A 21,164-nucleotide genomic window follows, 5' to 3' on the forward strand; every position below is an offset into this window, starting at 1 on the left:
ATTCTTTAAAGTGATCCCTACAGTGGATAGCTAAAATTATTCATTATTTTTAGAGAACTGACCCAGTCCCAAGGAAATAGTTCTCTTTTGTGTGTCTCTCCTGCTAATAAAAAATATCTAGATGACATGATGTATGGATGAAAAAAGGTATCTCTACTAAAATCTGAGGGAAACTATTGGACAACTTCACAGCTGGAGATTGATGCAGTAGGCCCTCCTTTCACAAGTTCTGTTTGCACTCACTTCTCTTACATATACTACATTAAAAAAGAGATTGAAGGACGGATAGGTGGGGCACTTTTCTGTAGTTTAGTGACATATTGGCAAGAGCAAAAGACAGGAGAAAGTTAGCAACAAAAAATGGCAGGCATTCCACTAAGTCAGCTTGGTGCCATTTTTTTGGTAGTTCGTCTTTGTGATAGATAAACTGTGAGCAATCTTATTTTGTCTAAGGAGAGGAGTCTAAAATAACGAGGGGGGGAAAGTGAGTTGTATCTAATGAAATTGTCCTGTTCGCACAAGGAGTTCTGCTTGTGCAGTTTATTTTATTTATTTATTTATTTATTTATTATTTGATTTATGTCCCACCCTTCCTCCCAGCAGGAGCCCAGCTGAACTTCCACTCCCTCTCCTCTCCCCATGACCCCCCAGATCTGCTCCAGTGGGTTGGGGGGAACCCCAGAACAGTTTAGTGGGTGCAAAATGTGGTATATAGAGGGACTTGCCTCATACTGCCTAAATCTATATATTGCTTGTTTATGGAGGGGTAGGCAGAGGGGCACACTCCCATGCTTTCTAATGCCAACGGATCTCTGACAGGAAGTTGCCACACATCCAGTATCTATTGCTCCAATATATCAACCACCACCTTTCTCTCTTTCTTTCCAACATCTATCTATGTAGACACTCAAGAACGAGATGGCGAAATGTACATCTATAGATCAGGGCACCCTATAACCCTCTAGACATGGTTAGACTCCATCTCCCATTAGCCCCAACAAGCATAACCATAGTCAGAAATGATAGGAGTTGTAGTCCAACAATATCTGTAAACCGCCCAGAGAGCTTCGGCTATGGGGCGGTATACAAATACAATAACAAATAAATAAATAAATAAATAAATATCTGAAGGACCACAGGTTGCCCACCCCTGCTCTAAATAGTCGGAGATACTCTTCTCTTTCATTATGTGTGGACACTCACTTCAAGTAATGTTTTCAAAGACTGAGCTACACATTATGTTATATTTCTGAGTCAAGAAACTCAAGAAAAACAATTCAGAGCATTGAAGGCTGCCCCATTAGGGCAAGTGAGGCACCACCCCACCAAGCTCAGTCTGCCCTCACCTAACCCACTGCTGCCTTCCTTACAGCAGGCTCTGCCTTCCACCCTACCACTCCCAATGGACACCAGCCACCACTGATTCAGAGAGAGGGCGAGAGAAAGATATGGCTCACATGCATATATGTTCATTACTTAGTTGCAACTTGACTGTTTGAAAGATATCCAGCTCAAACACCACAGGTAGAGGCTTTATATCTCAAACACATTATTGTTGAGTTTACACATTCAGCTGCCAGTTCCCACATGCACATTTTGATTTTCTTGCTCTTGTTTATGCAACTTGTGATGACTCAGAGCTGAACATGTGAGCTGATTCAATTTGGAAGTATTGCCATTTTGTGAAGTCAGGCAATGAAAGTTCATTTATAATATAAGATCTATGACTGCTCATTCACATATGTAGCTCATCACTTGATGTTACACGTTATTACTTGATACTGCAGTATGCAGGCAGGACCTGTCCTTTTTATGTATGTTTGCTTGCATTATTTTCTAAAGGACTATATATGGCGCAAAATACATCATTATTAATAAAGTTATCATATCATAAACATGCATGGGTAGGCCAACCTTTAGTTTCCCATTTGTAAAGATGAATGGGATATGGATTCTAACATTTTATATAAATAAACAGCCCATCAGCCATCCCCATGCACTCTGGGGACATCTTTATCAATAAACATTTGATAAAGCGGGCTGATTAATGCTTGCACTGAATTAATTCAGGTCCTGATGTGTGATGCATCCAGACAGTTAAAGGCACAAGAGGCAATCAGCCTTGTTTTTCTGCCATTCCTGATGTAGTGATTCAATTAAAAAGGCCTTCTCCTTGCTTAGCAAACCCCTGAGGTCACTACAGAATGGACAGCTGAGCTCAAGGCACCTAGGAAGCGCAGGGAGTGGACAAAAATCTAGAGCTTTCCTGATTAGATAAGATTCTTTTCATAAATCATGCCTGCCACAGATTAAAAATTAGCCAGGAGGCAAGAAATGTCGTCATTTCCAGGTTATCCAAATCTCTCTCTTCCTAGGTGGACATCTGGATGGCACTGGCTCAGCTGCCTGACCACGTCTCTATAGTCAGACAGACCATACCAGTTCCTCAGCACCTCTCCTTTCTTAAAAGCAAAATAAAACTCCAAGAATCAGCATATTTTTAGGGCAAATGCTTCCTTAATACTTCTTTCTTTCTTTTTTTCTTTTCCTTCATCAGGTAAACAGCTCAGTAGCATTCCCTTTCAGGGAGTAAGGACAGGTCTCATCAATCACTGGCAGCTATACCAGGCGTCTTCATTCAAATCCCTTTCTCTGAAATATAACTGACTGAACAGATTTACTGCACAATCCAATACGTGTCTACTCAGAAGTAAGTCCCACTGAGTTCAATGGGATTTGCTCATAGGCAAGTGAGTAGAGTATTGCAGCTTAAGCTACTTTTCTGATGTTGCCAATTTCATAATGACATTTTCAAAAAGAAGCTTTTTACAAGAAAGTGGCTGCATGAATCGGATGAACCAATGAAGTGTACTAAAATACAATCTGATGAGTAGACAGAATTTGCAGGACTGGCCCGAGACTTCACAATGAAAGTGATAACAATCAGGAAAGTAAGAGGAACCACAACTCAGCGTAGGGCACATACTTTCCATGAAGACGATCACAGGTTCAGTCCTGGCATCTCCAGTTATAAAACCCCCTGGGAGAGCTGCTGCCAGTCAGAGCAGACAGTGCTGGGTTAGATGGACAAAGAGTCTGATACGTATCCTACGTTCCAAATCCAAGAAACCTTCTGGGGACTGAACATGCAGCCTGTGACCCAATAATTAAAATACAATTGGGATCCATTCAAAGACTCTGGTTTCAATTCATCTAAAAAGGCAGGCTTATTTCAGCTCTAACTAGAGTTGGGGCACAAGAGATGTCACAGGCCAAATTTTCTTTTTTTTTTTTCAATAATTTTTATTCAGATTTTCATAAAACATACAAGGCAAAATCATAAAACATTCAAAGACAAAAAACAAAATCAAAAATAGTTAAACAAAAAAATAAAATAAAATAAAAATAAAAAATAAAGAGTAAAATATTGACTTCCCATTTGTCAAAGATCAAATCAGTTATAAGTCTATAATATATAACAATCCTGTCTCTTAAGTCATATTATAAAATCACTTTCCTCCAGTAGTTATCTTACTTAATCATCAAATCTCATAAACATTACTTTATTCTTTCCACAAAAAGTCAAAGAGAGGTTTCAATTCTTTAAGAAATATATCTATCAATTTTTTTTTTCCAGATAAGCATATCGATTAATCCATCTCATTACTAATTATGATAATCTTATTGTCATAACCATAGTCAAAATAAACATTTCAATTAATCCATCACATCAGAATCTGTTAGGTTCAGTAATTTCAGTAGCCATTGTTCTATTATCCCTATTAGTTCCATTTTCCATCTTCCATCTTCAGTAGTCTTGTTAAGTCCAGTAATTTCAGTATCCAATCTTCCATTATCAGTATTCCATAATAATCTTGCTGTCAAAGCCATAGTCATATAGTAAGAGTCTGATGGGAATTACCTCTATCCCAAATATTTTCTTGCCATCCATTCTAAATAGGTTGCTGAAATACTGCTGTAAAATCATATCTCTGTTCTTTTTTTCAAAATACACTGGGTCATCTCTTGAAAGTTTTTCCATTGTCACATGGCTGCAGTTAATTCCATAGATTTTCTCTATATTGGGCTCCATCACATCATTCCAGTCCAGAAGATTATCCATGCCATTGATAACTTTATCTCTAGAATCTTCATTAATTTCTTCAGAGATAAGATTGAGTTCCAAACAATAGATTTTATTTCTAAAGTCCATAGACTCCAAATCTTTTTCCTGTTCCACGTTTGTTCCAATCTCCGGGGTCTCCTCTCTCACAGGGACCCCTGTTCCAGTCTCCAGGGTCTCCTCTCTCACAGGGACCCCTGTTCCAGTCTCCAGGGTCTCCTCTCTCACAAGGACCCCTATATCTTTAATCTCCTGTGTCTCCAAACAATAGATTTTATTTCTAAAGTCCATAGACTCCAAATCTTTTTCCTGTTCCACGTTTGTTCCAATCTCCGGGGTCTCCTCTCTCACAGGGACCCCTTCCAGGGTCACCTCTCTCACAGGGACCCCTATATCTTTAATCTCCTGCGTCATTTTACTCAATTCAATTTTCAGCTCTTTACAACCCTGTCGCAGGTTTTGTTTCGTTATCTCAATCTCATCCATTATTTTCTGAAACATAGTTATTTCCAGATTCTCAGCCACTTTCTTAATTGCCATTTTAAAAGAAAAATATAGGAAAACCACTTCTTATTTCAGCAACAATTGGGTTAATACTCCAAACTTGGTGACATCACAGTATAAACAGAGCAGACAGCCTTATCTCTCCATGCTTAAATAAACAAAATGCAGTTCCCAGGATCGAAACAATTAATGGCGTCGTTAGGAAACAGATTCGACAAAATAAAATAGACCAAAAAGAGAGTAGTCTCAGACAATATAATATTCTTCAAAATAAAAATCTGGAATAGAAATCCCTCTTCTGTGTATATCTTTAGAATGCAAATCCAGGACAGCTTTTTGCAACAAAAACAGAGATAAGCTATTAATTAGTGAGTAGCAGAGAGAAGTTATGGCTCCCCAGTGAGATGTCAAAAACCGATCAATCTGGCAAATCTCTTTTAAACAGCAACAATTTAAGTCAAGTAAAAGAAAAATATAGAAAGAAGGGTGCTTGCCTGTTAGTGCGTTCTCTCTTAGAAGGTAAGATGAACGTTCGCTTTATCAGATAGAGCTTGTTGTTGAAAATCCGTCCCACCTTCGTCGGCTGGACCTCGTCCCATAAATTAATGAGATCTGGTCGTCCCAACAAAAATAGGCTTTGAGGTTAATCTCTTCGTTTCTCCCTACCCGGGAGAAGTTTAATCAGTCAAAAAAAAAAAAAAAATCTGACTGATATATCTGAATAAGCTTCTTTTGAGGCAGGAGCCCGTCTCAAAAGCAGGCACAGGCTAAGTCACCCTTCCCGGAAGTCGTCACAGGCCAAATTTTCAAAGACCAAAGGGCAGTACACCTCTGTACTCTAATGACTGCCACCCATCTTGAATTCTGTGGGCTTCATTCACTTTATTGCCACAGCTAAACAAATAGCTTGCTCAGAGCAGCTCTGGCACACGCCAGCTCTTAAATGCTCAGTGCCAGCCCAGTCCTTTCAAGCACTTACTCAGTACAGAAAAATCTCCCTCCCTTTGGATGCCGCTCAAACACAGCCTTGCCTCCCTCTGAAACCAGCAAGAAAAAGCTTTGCAAAGCAAGTAAACTGAAAGGGGTCATTCTTCCCACAAACAACATGCAGTGAATGGCAGAGAAGTAATAAATCAGAATATTCTGGCTTGGTTTAAAGAACTAAAGGGTGGGGGTCAAATAAAACGGGGAGACTGTGGTGTGAAGCTCACCTATTACCAAAGCCCAAGCTGTTTTATTTTGTTTTCAAAACTGGAGATAGGGCAGAAGGCAGAGGAGAATGTGTCAGCTCCTCCTTGGAAGGGGTGTGTGGGTGTGCATGCAACAAAAATGTTAGTCTTTTGACTTTCATATTATTCGCAGAATTCTGCCTGAGAACTTCAAACCAAGGGATGTTGGATTGGGTATGTACTGTACCCTACAGACTGTGATATTCTGAAATGTGGGATGACCACCTCAGTGGAATTATTTCTGCCTCAGTCAAAGTATTCTGGCTCAGACTGCAACCAAGCCCCATCACTCACTAATCTCCTTTGGACCTGGTAGACTCACACACATACTTAACCAGGCACTGGTAATGACAAGCCTGATATCTCTCCTTGAAGGATAAAAAAAACCCAAAGGGAGTTTGCTTATTGACATAGGGCAGGGAACACAGGACATTACCTTATACTGAGTCAGACCACTGGTCCATCTAGCTCAGCATTGCCTACTTTGACTGGCAGTGACTTTCAGGGTTTCAGACAGGAGACATTCTCAGCCTTACCTCGAGATGCTGGAGACTGAACCTGAGGTCTTCTGCATGCAATGCAAACGCTCTACTTGAGACACAACCTTTCCCCAATAGACAAGTAGTCAATGTAGTCTCTTCAGATATTTGTTGGACTCCAACTCCCACCAGTCCCAGCCAGCTAGCAAATGAGCAGGGATGATGCGGGTTGTAGTCCAATAACATCTGGAGAGTACCATGGAACCATATTTGGTGTTTGAGGTAATTGAGTGGGACTTCTTCAGGAAGCAGCATGGATTCAAATTTGATTTAAGATAAAGAAACCTCAGCAGAGTGGAGGAGATTATATGGTGTAAGGTTTAAGGACTATTTCTACTCTCCCCTTGTGTAGTCTCACCTTTGCATAAAATAGGATTCAGCACATTTGAACAAATTACACCAGAAATGTGGTATTTCTCCCCTCCTCCCACCGTTCCACTTTCCATTTTAATTAAGGTGGTAAATTGCCCAAACAAGAACCAGGGCTCCTAGCCTCTGGCAGCAATTCCCAACTCCTGCCAGCAACATGGGGCTGCCCTTGAAGACTGCCTCCAAGCTTCACCTGGATGCACAATTGCTCATCTTGTGATAGGAGCTAGATGTAGTGATCACAAGAACACTGTTCTCATAGTGTTCTCCTTCTGGGAGGAAAGGTGGGGTATAAATTTAATAAATAATAATAATAGTTCATTGGTTGGACCACTAATGATTAGGCACGCTTCTTGACTGCTAAGGAGCTTGGGCCCAGTGTACCTGATGAGAAAGCCTTCTCCTATATGAACCTTTGCCCACTGTGATTATCTAGGGGAACCCTGACCCAAGTACTCCTCCCTAGAGAAATTTAGTTTGCAGAACTTCAGAGGAGGGCTTTCTCTGTGATGGCACCACAGCTGCAGAAAGCCCTCCACATGGAAGCCTGCCAAGTCGCTTCTTTACTGAGTTTTAGGAGGCAGGTAAAGATCTGTCTGTTCTACCAGACATTTGGAAGTGATACACACTGTTGCTGCTATTTTAATTGAAGTTATTGTTTACTGCTTTACAATGCAATCCCCAGAAGTAAGCCCCACTGAGTTCAATGTGACTTACTCCTAGAAAAGTATATATAGGATTGCAGACTTTTTCTTTATTTGCAATTTAAACAACAATATTATTTGATATACGCTGTTGTTGGGGGATGTTTTTTGCATTATTATGGGCACCAATCTGGTAGAACTATGAAGCAATAGGAAATCAAGAAGAATGACAGGACATTCAAATTATAAACCAAATTAATGGGTGCAAAGAAAGTAACATGTGAAATGCAAAGCAATTAGAATGTATGGATTCATTTTGGGACAGATTTGCATCCTTCAATTAATTTGAGTTTGTACAGATTTTGCAATTTTAGGTAAAAAAGAAAAAAATAGAGTGACAAAGCTATAGACAAAGAGTGGGGATGATGATAGGAAGTGAGAGAGACATGACTGGAGACACACTGATGGGGAAGGAACAGATAGCCTTACAATGTATAAAAGGTCTTGCCCCACAGGATAGAACTTTTGGAAGACAGAAGTTTTATCTCCAAAACCATATGGGCTAGCAACTTTGTTCAGGAAGGGGGTGAATGAAAAGTGTCAGGAATCTAAATTCTCTGCCACATTCCCATGGAATCAGCAAAACATTCATGTCCACAGCACAGCTTTGTTTGTGAAGCAGTGTTCTATAGATATATAGCTAGGAGACACGAAACTGCCCTGTAGTCTGCACAGATGGCTATCACAAAATAAACATGGGACCACCCCATGGAAGTCTTTGGGTACAGACAGTAAAAAGGCACTAAAGTGAGGTAACCTTATGTACATAGCTGGGATAAATGTAGTTTTTGTAGACACTCTTAGAAAGCCTAGATAAGCTGCAGCTAACGCAGAGACAGCAAAAATACAGAAAAGAGTCTAAGCTAGCCAGAAAAGGACCCAGCCCCACTTCTGAAAAAGAAAGGCAATCCTTTCTGGACTGAGACGCCCATCATGCCACAACAGTGGGGAGGCTCCCACCAAGCATCCTGTCAAGACTGTTGTCCAAGGTCAGCTATTTTTTTCTTTTTGATGCTATCTATTTCCACAAGGAAAGGCCAGCATGAGCTCTGTACCCTGCTGCAGCTAGCTTGTGAGCAGGGCAGAGAAATCCAGCCGGCTAACAACAGCTACCTCCTGATCAGCAGGCCTGCTTAGGGCCACTTCTCCAACTCATCAATGTTTCCTCTGGGAAATTACCAAAAAAATAAAGGTAAAAGGGTGCCTTGAGGCATAAACAAGAACAAAGCTATGGATGTGAAAGATAATCACTGAGTCCAGCAATGATGATGATGATGATAATAATAATAATAATAGTAATAATAATAGTAACAACAACAATAATATCATCTTCCTGCAGTCTGGCATCCAGATTATATAAGGATCGGGTACACTGACTCTGTCCTGCTTCAGTTTACTTCACACAAAACAAAGGTGGTGTTAATCTTAGAGAGATGCTGCAGAGGCAAGAAGCATATGAACCAGAAACAAAATGAGCAGTGGAAATGCAGAACTCATTGGTCAGGCCCACTACAAATCCTTTTCATGACTCTGTAGTGAAATTGGACGTCAAGTGTCTGCAATGCTTTTGCATCAAACGAGACCTCAGATTGAGTCTTGAAGAGGTTTTAACCAAGCACACCCCCTTCACTAATCAACGGTTATTTCTCACAACTTGGACAAAGCAGTGATTCAAGTCTCAGACGAGGACTGGGGAGATCCAGATTCAAATCTCCATTGAGCCATGAATCTGACTGGGTGATCTTGGGGCAGTCATTATGTCTCACCCTGGCCCAGGGGTTCCCAAACTGTGATCTGTGGACCACCAGTGGTCCGTGAGCTTCATTCAGGTGGGCTGTGGTGTGTCTGTGTAATTGTATGAAATTTAAATTGTAATACAATAAAATATAATTTAATAAATAAAAGAAGCAATACAAATACAATTAAAGATATCTAGCACCGCGCATTACAATTGTTACAACAGGCGGAAAAATCATTAACTGGTCTGCCAAGACCCTCAGCAATTTTCAAGTGGTCCATGGGGACAAAAGTCTGGGAACCACTGACCTAGTATTGTTGGGGGAGGGGGATAAAAAGGGATGGGAGAATCACGTATGCCATCTTTTCCTTGGAGAAAAAGTGGGATATAAATGGAATAACTAAATAGTATAATATAGCACTTCTTGTGGGTTCAGAGAACTTCATATAGCTTACATCAGCTATCCTAATGACAACTGGTAAGAAGCCCGGAATTATTCCCATGTTACAGATGAGAGGGTGAGACTGAAAGACATGTTTGGGGCACTGTATGACACAAACCAATTAAGCCAGTGATCTCCATGGGATTAGATCAGTTTAAATCAAAGTATTCTGGTTTAAATTCCAGCCAAGCCCATCGCTCATTAATCTCCTGTAGTCCTGGTACACTCCCACACACTTGAGACTGATACAAGTGATAAAAGAAACTGTGAAATTAGGGTGAGGAACCTATGGCCCCCCAAACCATTGGACTCCCAGCTTCCATCTGCTCCAGTCAGCAATGCCAATATTGGGTTAGGGATTATAGGAATTATCGTCCAATTATCATCTGGAGGGACACAGTTCCCACTGCTGTGTGAAGTCAAATTGAAAAATTACTTATGAATTCATTATATTTGGTAAATTACCTCAAACCCCAAATATAAATTATATTTTGCACTGGAGGCAATTCAGTGGGACCTCCACAGGATGCAATGCAGCTTGAAATTCACTGAGGCTACCTAGCGAGATCATGATCGAGAGGATACTTGATCTGGGAACTTCCTGCCATGCAGCTCATATTCTCTGTCTAGCCAACAGCCACTACAACATGCCAGCTCGTTTAATGGCACTATTTCAATGTAGTTACAAAGATTATGCTCCAAATAATGAAGGAATCAATGTCCACTCTCCCCAGTGCTGACAGTCATCATGGCACAGTGGTGGTAAGACTAGACTAGACATGAGGGAGCCATATCTATATTGACACTGTACTCCAATTGAGGGGGGGGAAATGAAATGAACACAGGAAGGGGTGGGTCCCTCAGACAAACATTCAAACACCCCCTTAGGCCTCCCAGAGTCTTAAAACAGACTGTGTCTGAAGCTATATCTTTCAGTGTGCATCTGTAATAATCCTATATACTAATTGCTAATTCATTATCTGAATGTGGGTCTCTCCCTGTATAGCCAAAGTGACCCAAGAGGGGAGGTATCTGCACTCACAAATCTGCAGGGGGGGGAAGCCCTAAGGGCAAAAACCAGCCCTTCAAGGACTGAAGATGCTCAGTGGCTGTGGAATGCAGACAGTTGGGGGGGGGGTAGAAAATGGGAGGGGTGGGGGCAGGGAAATGGAATGGAATATCCTAGAAAAGGCATGGCTGGCTAGAGAATAAATATAACTTTTTATCTAGGAATTATTGGGCAGCCTAGAACTGTGGTGGATTTGCAGTTTCTATCAAGGGGCCAGGAAGGACTTAATATACCCTATTATTCAGTCTTTCCCTGGGCGTTCTAGCAAATCTCTTATGATTATATTACTTCATAAGAACATAAGAACATAAGAAGAGCCTGCTGGATCAGGCCAGTGGCCCATCTAGTCCAGCATCCTGTTCTCACAGTGGCCAACCAGGTGCCTGGGGGAAGCCCGCAAGCAGGACCCGAGTGCAAGAACACTCTCCCCTCCTGAGGCTTCCGGCAACTGGTTTTCAGAAGCATGCTGCCTCTGACTAGGGTGGCAGAGCACAGCCATCACGGCTAGTAGCCATTGATAGCCCTGTCCTCCATGAATTTGTCTAATCTTCTTTTAAAGCCGTCCAAGCTGGTGGCCATTACTGCATCTTGTGGGAGCAAATTCCATAGTTTAACTATGCGCTGAGTAAAGAAGTACTTCCTTTTGTCTGTCCTGAATCTTCCAACATTCAGCTTCTTTGAATGTCCACGAGTTCTAGTATTATGAGAGAGGGAGAAGAACTTTTCTCTATCCACTTTCTCAATGCCATGCATAATTTTATACACTTCTATCATGTCTCCTCTGACCCGCCTTTTCTCTAAACTAAAAAGCCCCAAATGCTGCAACCTTTCCTCATAAGGGAGTCGCTCCATCCCCTTGATCATTCTGGTTGCCCTCTTCTGAACCTTTTCCAACTCTATAATATCCTTTTTGAGATGAGGCGACCAGAACTGTACACAGTATTCCAAATGCGGCCGCACCATAGATTTATACAACGGCATTATGATATCGGCTGTTTTATTTTCAATACCTTTCCTAATTATCGCTAGCATGGAATTTGCCTTTTTCACAGCTGCCGCACACTGGGTCGACATTTTCATCGTGCTGTCCACTACAACCCTGAGGTCTCTCTCCTGGTCGGTCACCGCCAGTTCAGACCCCATGAGCGTATATGTGAAATTCAGATTTTTTGCTCCAATATGCATAATTTTACACTTGTTTATATTGAATTGCATTTGCCATTTTTCTGCCCATTCACTCAGTTTGGAGAGGTCTTTTTGGAGCTCTTCACAATCCCTTTTTGTTTTAACAACCCTGAACAATTTAGTGTCATCAGCAAACTTGGCCACTTCACTGCTCACTCCTAATTCTAGGTCATTAATGAACAAGTTGAAAAGTACAGGTCCCAATACCGATCCTTGAGGGACTCCACTTTCTACAGCCCTCCACTGGGAGAACTGTCCGTTTATTCCTACTCTCTGCTTTCTGCTTCTTAACCAATTTCTTATCCACAAGAGGACCTCTCCTCTTATTTCATGACTGCTAAGCTTCCTCAGAAGCCTTTGGTGAGGTACCTTGTCAAACGCTTTTTGAAAGTCTAAGTACACTATGTCCACTGGATCACCTCTATCTATATGCTTGTTGACACTCTCAAAGAATTCTAATAGGTTACTGAGACAGGACTTTCCCTTGCAGAAGCCATGCTGGCTCTGCTTCAGCAAGGCTTGTTCTTCTATGTGCTTAGTTAATCTAGCTTTAATAATACTTTCTACCAGTTTTCCAGGGACAGAAGTTAAGCTAACTGGCCTGTAATTTCCGGGATCCCCTCTGGATCCCTTTTTGAAGATTGGCGTTACATTTGCCACTTTCCAGTCCTCAGGCACGGAGGAGGACCCAAGGGACAAGTTACATATTTTAGTTAGCAGATCAGCAATTTCACCTTTGAGTTCTTTGAGGACTCTCGGGTGGATGCCATCCGGGCCCGGTGATTTGTCAGTTTTGATATTGTCCATTAAGCTTAGAACTTCCTCTCTCGTTACCACTATTTGTCTCAGTTCCTCAGAATCCCTTCCTGCAAATGTTAGTTCAGGTTCAGGGATCTGCCCTATATCTTCCACTGTGAAGACAGATGCAAAGAATTCATTTAGCTTCTCTGCAATCTCCTTATCATTCTTTAGTACACCTTAACTTGCTTAACTTGAAGATAGTACTTCAAGGTACTAACAAGTCAATTACGGAGCAAGTGGCCAAATTCTTAACTTGGCTACTCGTATTAGACCATTAATGATTGTTTGATAGTCTCCAAACCAACTGTGTGTTATTTGGTCCTTTGTGATTTTTTAAAAAAGTATTATTTTTTATGAGGTTGTAATAATATTATCTGTTTTTATCTGATGATTCAATGGTCTGTTGACTGTAATAAAATTTGATTTGATTTGATAAGGCCAGTTGTGTGTCACCTCTTTGTGTCTTTAGGATTGCTCATTTATTTTTTAATCCACGTCAGCCCAAGGCTGCGGGTAGAGGAAGGATGTTTTACTTTTGCTGCACTCCAGTGCCTCATGCCCTGTGCACATGAGGGAGATTTTATGGGGAAATAGGTGACACCACAATGTGTCTCCTAGACTATGAGAAAACATGAAACTGCAGAAGGAGATGGAGGATGTCAGACCTATCATTTGTCAAGACTGGAGAAACGGGCCACCCTAGGAGATTTCACCTTTATGTATAAAGATGCATCACGAATAAGGAGAGGAGCTTCCAAGGCCATTTTCCTCCTCTGGAACTTAAGCCACTGACAAAAAATATCAAACTCCTACAACAGATTCATAAAGTCAGCTCAAGCAAGGGTGCTTTTGTTTGCATGACTTCTGCCAAGTGCCACATGCATTGGTGAAGCTATGCCAACAATAACATTATTAATACATCACTATCATCAGTAAGCAGGCCCTTTCTTTGGAATACTTAAGGTTCCTTTTCTGAATGAGGCCAATGACTGCAATGTCATATACCAGACCCGTATTTAGAGAGCAGCATAAGCAGTCATTGCTCACGCGTTATGAAGCAACAAGTGGGCTTCCTGAGTTGGTTACAGCCAATGCAGATGGAGAATGGAAAGATTTTGTACCTCTCTTTTTGGTGCACGGATTGAGATCTACTAAGGGAGAGACCTTGCTTGTTACAACAAAGATTTGGATTAATGCTATGAGACATCTAGGATCCAGGAGGGCTCCCTCTTCTCCCCCACCCCAAATACCAGTCTACAGAACGCAGGCTAGTACCAGTCACTGAAAGTATTAAAGCTAATTGCACTGCATCGAATACGGCATCACCCTGGAACTGCGCCTGGCAATTGCCTGGAATGCTGAATGGACACTAAGGCGCTGAGCAACAAAAGCATGCAACCGTGGCAGTCCTTGGGAGGAGATATTCAGCTCCTTTATTGGTTGCTTGGTGGGGGGCGGGAGGCTTTACTTAGTCTCCGAAGGAAAGGAAGTGGAGTACCTTGACCCCCACCAAATACTCCCACAAATGGAGAGGGAACTGATGTGGCGTGCAGACTTTGCTTCACCAAGCTCATCCACATTCGCATGCATGCATACAGACACAGAGACACACGCAAAAAACAGAGGGGCACGCAGAGCTGCCCGAAGACCTCGAGGAGCTCCGGGTTCTCTCCTCCCCACCCGCGTCTTCCTGGATTCACACCTCTCCCTGCCTCCCCAGTAGCATCTCCTTTACCTTGCTCTCCTCCTCCTCTTCCTCCTCCTCCTCGTCTTCTTCCTCTTCCTCCTCCTCTTCTTCTACCGCCACCGGAGCAGTAGCCACAGCCGCCGCCGCCTGGCTGGGCATAATCTTCATTTCCTGGGGGTGACTCTGCTCTTCTGCTTTGGCAGTCCTCGCTGCTGCTGCTGCTGCTGCTGCTGCGGCCGCGTCCTCCTCCTCCTCCTCCTTCTGCCGCTGCTCTTCCTTTCCTGGTTTCTTCTTCTCTTCTTCAGCCCCGATTCCCTCCACGGGGACCCTCCCTCCCTCTCCCCCTTCATTTTTCTGATGAGGCCCCTCTCTGCCTGCCTCTGCTTCCCCTTCGCCGTCCGGGATTCTCTCGTCTCCGTCCACCGGGGCTACCGCAGCGCTGGCCTTGGCCTCTTTGGCTTGGGGGTTTCCTTGTTCCTTCGCCTCCGCCGCTTTGTCCCCTTCCGAGGTTCTCAGCTTCACAAAGACCGACGCGAGGACGACAGCCAAGACTGTGAAGAGCAGCGGGACTGCAAGGTAGTACAACTCCACGGCTACATCCATCCCTCTGGCAGCGTTGCAGTCCTAAGGCTAGAGGCTCAGGGGTACTGCCTGCAACTGACCAGGAAAAAATTGCCGCCGACGCTAATAATAATAATAATAATAATAATTGCGGCTGTTCCCGCCAGACTTTTCTTCCCTTGTTCTGCTGCTGTGCAATTGACGAGCTCTAGTTAATTTCAGCGGTCTACAAGCAGCGCGTAGCAGTCTGACAGCAGCAGTCGGTGAAATCCCTTCTCTTCTAAACCTGGATAGGGTTTCACAACACACGCGTCATTTCCCTGGGCCCTGCCCACAGTTGCCGTTCCTGCCGCTCGAGCAGCTAAAGTTCTGATGGGTTTCTTGCGGCTTTGGCCCAGTCCTTGGCCATTTTCATCCACAGCTCTTAATAAAAAGTAAGGGATTTTAATTTTTTTTTTAAACCCACCTTTATCCACACACACTCAAAAGCATTCTTCTGTGATTTCCAACAAGCAAGTTATTCCATGAGAAAGGAGGTGGGTGGCAGCCCGTCTTTTTCCCTTTCTGTAATATTTGCTTTATTGTAAACTCTGTGGACAGGGAATTTATTTGGTGAATTGCGGTCAGGAGGGGCTGAGCTACAGAGCATCTGCTTCGCATGCTGAAAGTCTCAGTTTCAGTCCCTGCCATCTCCAGGTAGGCCTGGGAGATAATCCTGTCTGCAGCCCTGGAGGACCACTGCCATTCAGCGTAGACAACACTGAGCTAAATGGACCAATGGTCTGACTTGGTATAAGGCGGCTGATGGTTTCCTAAGCTGTTTTACTAAGCAAAAACCTTGGCATGGGTGAGGGTGGGAATACTGGGGTACAGGCATAGTATTTATCAACAACATAAAATGAGTTTCACTCCATAAGCTTTTCCTCCCTCCTTTGCCTGCTTAATTTATCTTACAAATCTCTGCATCACTCAGTGCCCATGCACACTCTTCTACCTATGCCAACAGAATCCATATGTATATTCAATAACAGGCAAAAAACCTTGCAGTTTAAGAATGTACCTATAGCCAACAGATATTTCTATCAAACTTTAAAAAGCAGGGAAATTAGGCAGCTATAGTGAATGCACCAGGGAAGCAGGAGACCTGACCTCCTCTCTGAGATATTGGACTGCCCTACAAATGTATAAAAATGCAAACACAATTTGGGTTGGTCTTTCACAGTCCAACCCACTTCCTGTGTAGTGTGGAAGAATTTGGTAACATGTGCCTCTGAGCATATGGTAAGTGGTGGCAACACCTGCCATCTCCAAAGATGGAGAAATACATTTTTGTATGTTTGTTGATGTTGTTCTTACTTTGCTTCTTTTCTGTGTTACTACTGTTTCTACAGAGAATCTAACCTAGAAAATTATATTTCTCTCATTATTCATCTTAGAAATCTGTGTCAAATTTATTTTTATTAATTTCAAAGCCTTTTTATTCATCAATGTCATATAATGGTGAAGACAGCCATTTGTGTTTCAAACTGGAGGTTATGCTCTATTTCTATTTTGGGTGCATTAACAGTTGAATCTGAAACTGCAGTTTGATGTAAAATCAGACATTATAATCTGTTGTTACTTAAACAATGAACCTAGCTGTTGGAAAAAACAAACTTGGCCTGCCCAAGATGCATGTGTTCAGCCTGCTATGCTTAAACTACTCCACTTAAGGAAAGGTGGGCATGGTCAATTAAAAACATAGAGCACACCTAGAATTTTGCTAGAATATATTTCACCTCCCACTGTTTTATCTTGTGCAAACTGAGACACTCCTCATGTCCATTGGAAACTATTCTGCAGAACAGTCAGTGCCATTATTCCACAACTGTTTTTGGAGCCTTTTTTTTTAGTATTGCAAAGTATTGCTGTAGTTCACATATTCACAGAAACAGAAACAAAAGAAAATTATTTACTATAGGAAATGTCACTAAAATTGCAAACTAATCAAACATATTTAAAGTGACTATCTGCACTATATCAACTATTTTAATATTGTTGCTTCCTCCCTGCTAAAACAAGATCGGCACAGCACATATCTTGTTTCTTTTCTTTGGGCTGATTGCAGGTGTTGCTACTACTCACCATATGCTCAGAGGCACATGTTACCAAATTTTTGACCAGGTAAAGTCCCTTGTAGACTGTGGGAATGTTGTGGACATAATATAATAACATTGTGAACAGTATCATTCTTTTTTAGACTTTCCCCCACATTTTATTCTACAGCAAGCACATGTAGCCTTCCACCCAAATTTAAACCAAAGCTGTCCCTGGCCACATCCACACCAGACCTTTATTTCCCTTTAGATAGTCATGGCTTCTCCCAAAGAATCCTGCAAAGTGTAGTTAGTGAAGGGTGCTGAGAGTTGCTAGGAGAGGCCCTGGTCCCCTCACAGAGCTTCAATCAGAGCCACTGACTTTAAACCAGTCTGGCCACTGGAGCTCTGTCAGGGGAATAGGAGCCTCCTCTCAGCACCCTTCACAAACTACACTTCCCAGGATTCTTTGAGGGAAGCCATGACTGTCTAAAGTGAAATAAAGGGTGGGGGTGGGGGTGGCCCCCTCATCAGGCAAGCCAAGCAGCTGTGAGTCTGGCTTTTAGAACACTGACAGTTGGTTCTTACTGAGCATGCCTAACATTATCATTCAGTTCAATGCCAAATTTCTTTAATTAAAAATCAGCCAGGCCTTTTTTAAAAAACTTTTAAACTGCAGAAGATGAAGGTGGCTGTATAATTATAATCCCTGCCTTCTTTCATCTGTCCCATCTAACTTGTCTACAGCACCTGTCTGTATGTAAATGTGTGTGCCAGCCATGGTTATCACCAACTGCACCCACTAGGATGCAGCCCTTGACTGCCCACCCACTGCCACATGTGGACCTTGGGGGCAAAAAGGTTTTCCCACTGTTACTCTATATCCTCATTGTTATTTTCTCCTAGTGAACAAGTCTCTCTGCACAATCATAGTGTGGTTCCTTAGATGGACTTGGTATTCAAAACTGGAATTAAAATCCTGTTTTAGTCATGAACTCTCACCACCCCACACTCCAGATAGGGTTGCCTGTGGTGAGTGGCCCAATACAGCCACGGGGATAAACATCGCCATTCATGTTGCAGAACAGATGGGAATAAGCATCCCATCTACATAGCACACCAGCTGACATCACCCTAGATGTCTTGCCTTCTTGTATTTATGGTAACGGGCATATGCTGTGCATCTGATGAGCAGATGCTGTTCCTGAACCTTTATGGATTTTACATGCAAAAGTCTCTTTCCACAAAGGAATTGCCCTTCCTCAGATGGAACAACTGGGTCCTGGATAAATTCATTTCTGCCTCAGTTACTTATTCATAAAATGGGAATGTTAAGCACTTTTTTCAGGATCGTTGTGAGAATGGAGAAGATGGTAAAGCACTTGGTTTATTAAGAGTGCTATATAACTGATGTGTTCTCTCATATGCACCCAGCCCTTCTCCACTGTAATAGAACTAAGCTCAAACTCTGCTCCACCTTAAAAAAACAACAACACACGCCTGCTATGGACTCTTTTCTTCTATCCAGGAAGGAAGGTAGGTTCTTACTGTTCATGATCTCCAAAGGCAAACAACAACAACTGTTAGTTTAATACAGTTCTTTTGTTGCCCATCATACAAGTTAACATCTGGTAGGAGGAAATCTCTAGCTTACACCTCCAGGCATTTCCCTGGTCTGGTCAGGTGCTATATACTTTTCCTTCCTGTGTCTTTACTGAGTGAACCTGCAAGAACCCCTCTGCTCATTCACCCCCTGCACAACTCATCATGAAAAGAAATAGCTTGAGATGGGCCATCTGTTTGTTTGCGTTTGGCTGAAGCTGGTCAGGATCAGGTCCTGAGATCCTGTCTCATCAATGGAGGCTATAAGTCTATTGAACTAAGTTAGGATAGTAAATTTTAGCCTTAACTAGGAAAATTACAGGCTTTCCTTTTATGGAGTGGGGAACCTCAGGCCTGGGAGGTGAATGCAAAACTCTCCTCAATCCTTACCCCCTCATCTCAGGCCCTCACTGGCCCTGCTGCTTATGCTGTGCTTTTGCCTGGCCGGAATGAACTCTGATGCCTCTTGCATGTACAGATGGATGACAGAGGGGTGCATGTGTGGAAACTAGCCTACCATACAAAGGTAAAATTTGTATTCGTTGCTTTCCATTTTTGCCTCTGGCTCCACCCACCCCTGGCATGTGGCCCTCTGAAAGTTGCACAAAAGGGAATGTAGCCCTCAAGGTGAAAAATGTTCCACACCCCTGATGTAACTGTTTTGTTCTCTGCCTATGTTGTGTGGATTCCACTTGAGTAACTTGGTGCACAGCTAGATCATGTCAGGTAGATCCTGACTCCAGCCTTAGATCCAATGGCTGGAAGGAGTTAGGAAGCGCACCATTGAAGGAGGGGCCCATCCATTGGGGAGTCCCTTATGGTTATACCCATGGAACAGTCTGCTGGCTTAGCGCTATTGCCAGTTGGGTTACTGACTATGGTAGCTGGCATGGCCTTGGACCTGCTGGATCCAAAGCCCCTTCATTCTTCAGAAAGGCTCAAAAACAGGCCCTCCTTTTACAGCAGCCTGGACCTGGTGCAACTAATTTGTCCCCTCCCATTCGAACCAATGGAGGCTTAAAAAAAACCCACAGGGAAGAAGGTAGATGCTGCAGTGGCTGTTACAGGCAAACAGGGCTTTGAAAGTCATGGTCAATTTGCCAGTTTGCACTTCTCCAGCCCCACTTCAGATTGCACTGTTACTGCCATGTTTAGCCAGCTTGGGTCCACATCATATACCTGCAAAGTGAAATGTACAACAATTGCATGATTGAGGAAGTTGAAGGTGAGCAGTGGGCTGAGAAGTGTTAATACCCTACTCTTGAAAAATACCATAGCCTTTGGGTTCAAAGCAAGGAAGAACCCGAGGTGGTGGCAGTAGGCGATTTTCACAGAGACACAGGTTCCTCACAAGATGCTCCTGTTTGTCACACCCACCCTCTGAGGAATTGTTTGAGGAATTTACATTGCCCAATATAGTTACCTTGACAATGCCTTTCCTAGCAAGGCAAGGAGAAAAATCCTCAACATACCATACCATACCATAAAACATACCATAAAATGAAGCACAACTTGACAGAAAATATCTCTTAATATAGCAGGGCTTTTAAAACAACACTCTTTAACAGTTCTAAATAGTGGTGAAGCCCTGCAAGGTTTATAAGGTTGGTAGCAGATTGCTGCCTAGAAATAAACTTTATCTTTGCCATTACACATTTTAACTCCCCCCCCCAAGCTTTCATGATAGATATGCATAGGACACGGGACAAGTCATGCTTAAGCCCTAAACAGGAAAGGGAAATTAAAGCTAGCTTGCCAGGTTCATATCCTGGGGCGGCTATGTGCCCGCCTGTAAACAGAGCAATTAGGCCTGTAGGCCTGCAGCTCCCTCTTCTGCTTCAACAGTAATTAAAGGAAGGGGGAGAACCTGCACCATAACCTTGCAGTCAATGCAGATGCAACCTTCACTAATGTTTACTGGTCATGAGTCATTGCCAGACAGACGGATGGCCAGAGATTGTCTGAGTAGCCTTGGAAAAAGAGGGGTGTGTGTGCTCTAATACTATTTGTAAATATCTGGAAGTGGCAAGTTTGGCAGATGTTTTACCCGTTCCTCCATTTTACTATTCCTTATTCTCTCTGTTAAACAAACACAAAGAGGTAAGATTCTATCTCCTTTGGTCAGTTTTGAGATTGCATGTATGTAACTCTGGTAAGAAGAGAAGGTGTGACTTTCATACACAGGTTTTTTAAACATGAATTAAACAATTCCCAATAGACATGTATAGATATGGGTTACATGCCAGTATGCTGTATTGCACATCTGAAACCAATGGTTTTAAGGGCTGGGTTTGTTTTCCATCTTGAAAGGAAGTTGAATTCTTTTGGTTTGGTCGTACTGCAGTCGATGGAACTGACAAATTATCTCTGGGCTGCAGCGTGATCTTTATAAATTAACATTTTATTCATTTCCTAGGATAGGGAGACCAACTAAATTCATATTAAAGGCAATGTCTCCAGGGTTGTAGCTGGGATTGTCTTTCAGGCTAATCCTATCAAGACAGTGATCTAATATTAGCATGTGGATAATTATGTT

At 42.5% G+C, this 21,164-nt stretch overlaps 1 protein-coding gene across 3 annotated transcripts in view; it reads right to left on the reverse strand.

Annotated features, from left to right (window-relative positions):
* The window catches only part of MXRA7 (matrix remodeling associated 7), a 91,341-nt gene extending 76,099 nt beyond the window's left edge, over nucleotides 1–15,242 (reverse strand). The window contains exon 1 of one of the 3 annotated variants that reach the window (XM_061616332.1): nucleotides 14,439–15,242. In XM_061616332.1, the coding sequence (XP_061472316.1) occupies nucleotides 14,439–14,993 (555 nt within the window). In that variant the 5' untranslated portion in view covers nucleotides 14,994–15,242. The remainder of the gene's footprint in view (nucleotides 1–14,438) is intronic. The other 2 variants (XM_061616334.1, XM_061616333.1) reach the window with 2 other exon arrangements.
* Nucleotides 15,243–21,164: the final 5,922 nt, after the last annotated feature.

This window comes from Rhineura floridana, chromosome 3 (genome assembly GCF_030035675.1).
Source record: "Rhineura floridana isolate rRhiFlo1 chromosome 3, rRhiFlo1.hap2, whole genome shotgun sequence".
Taxonomy (NCBI): Eukaryota; Metazoa; Chordata; class Lepidosauria; order Squamata; family Rhineuridae; genus Rhineura; species Rhineura floridana.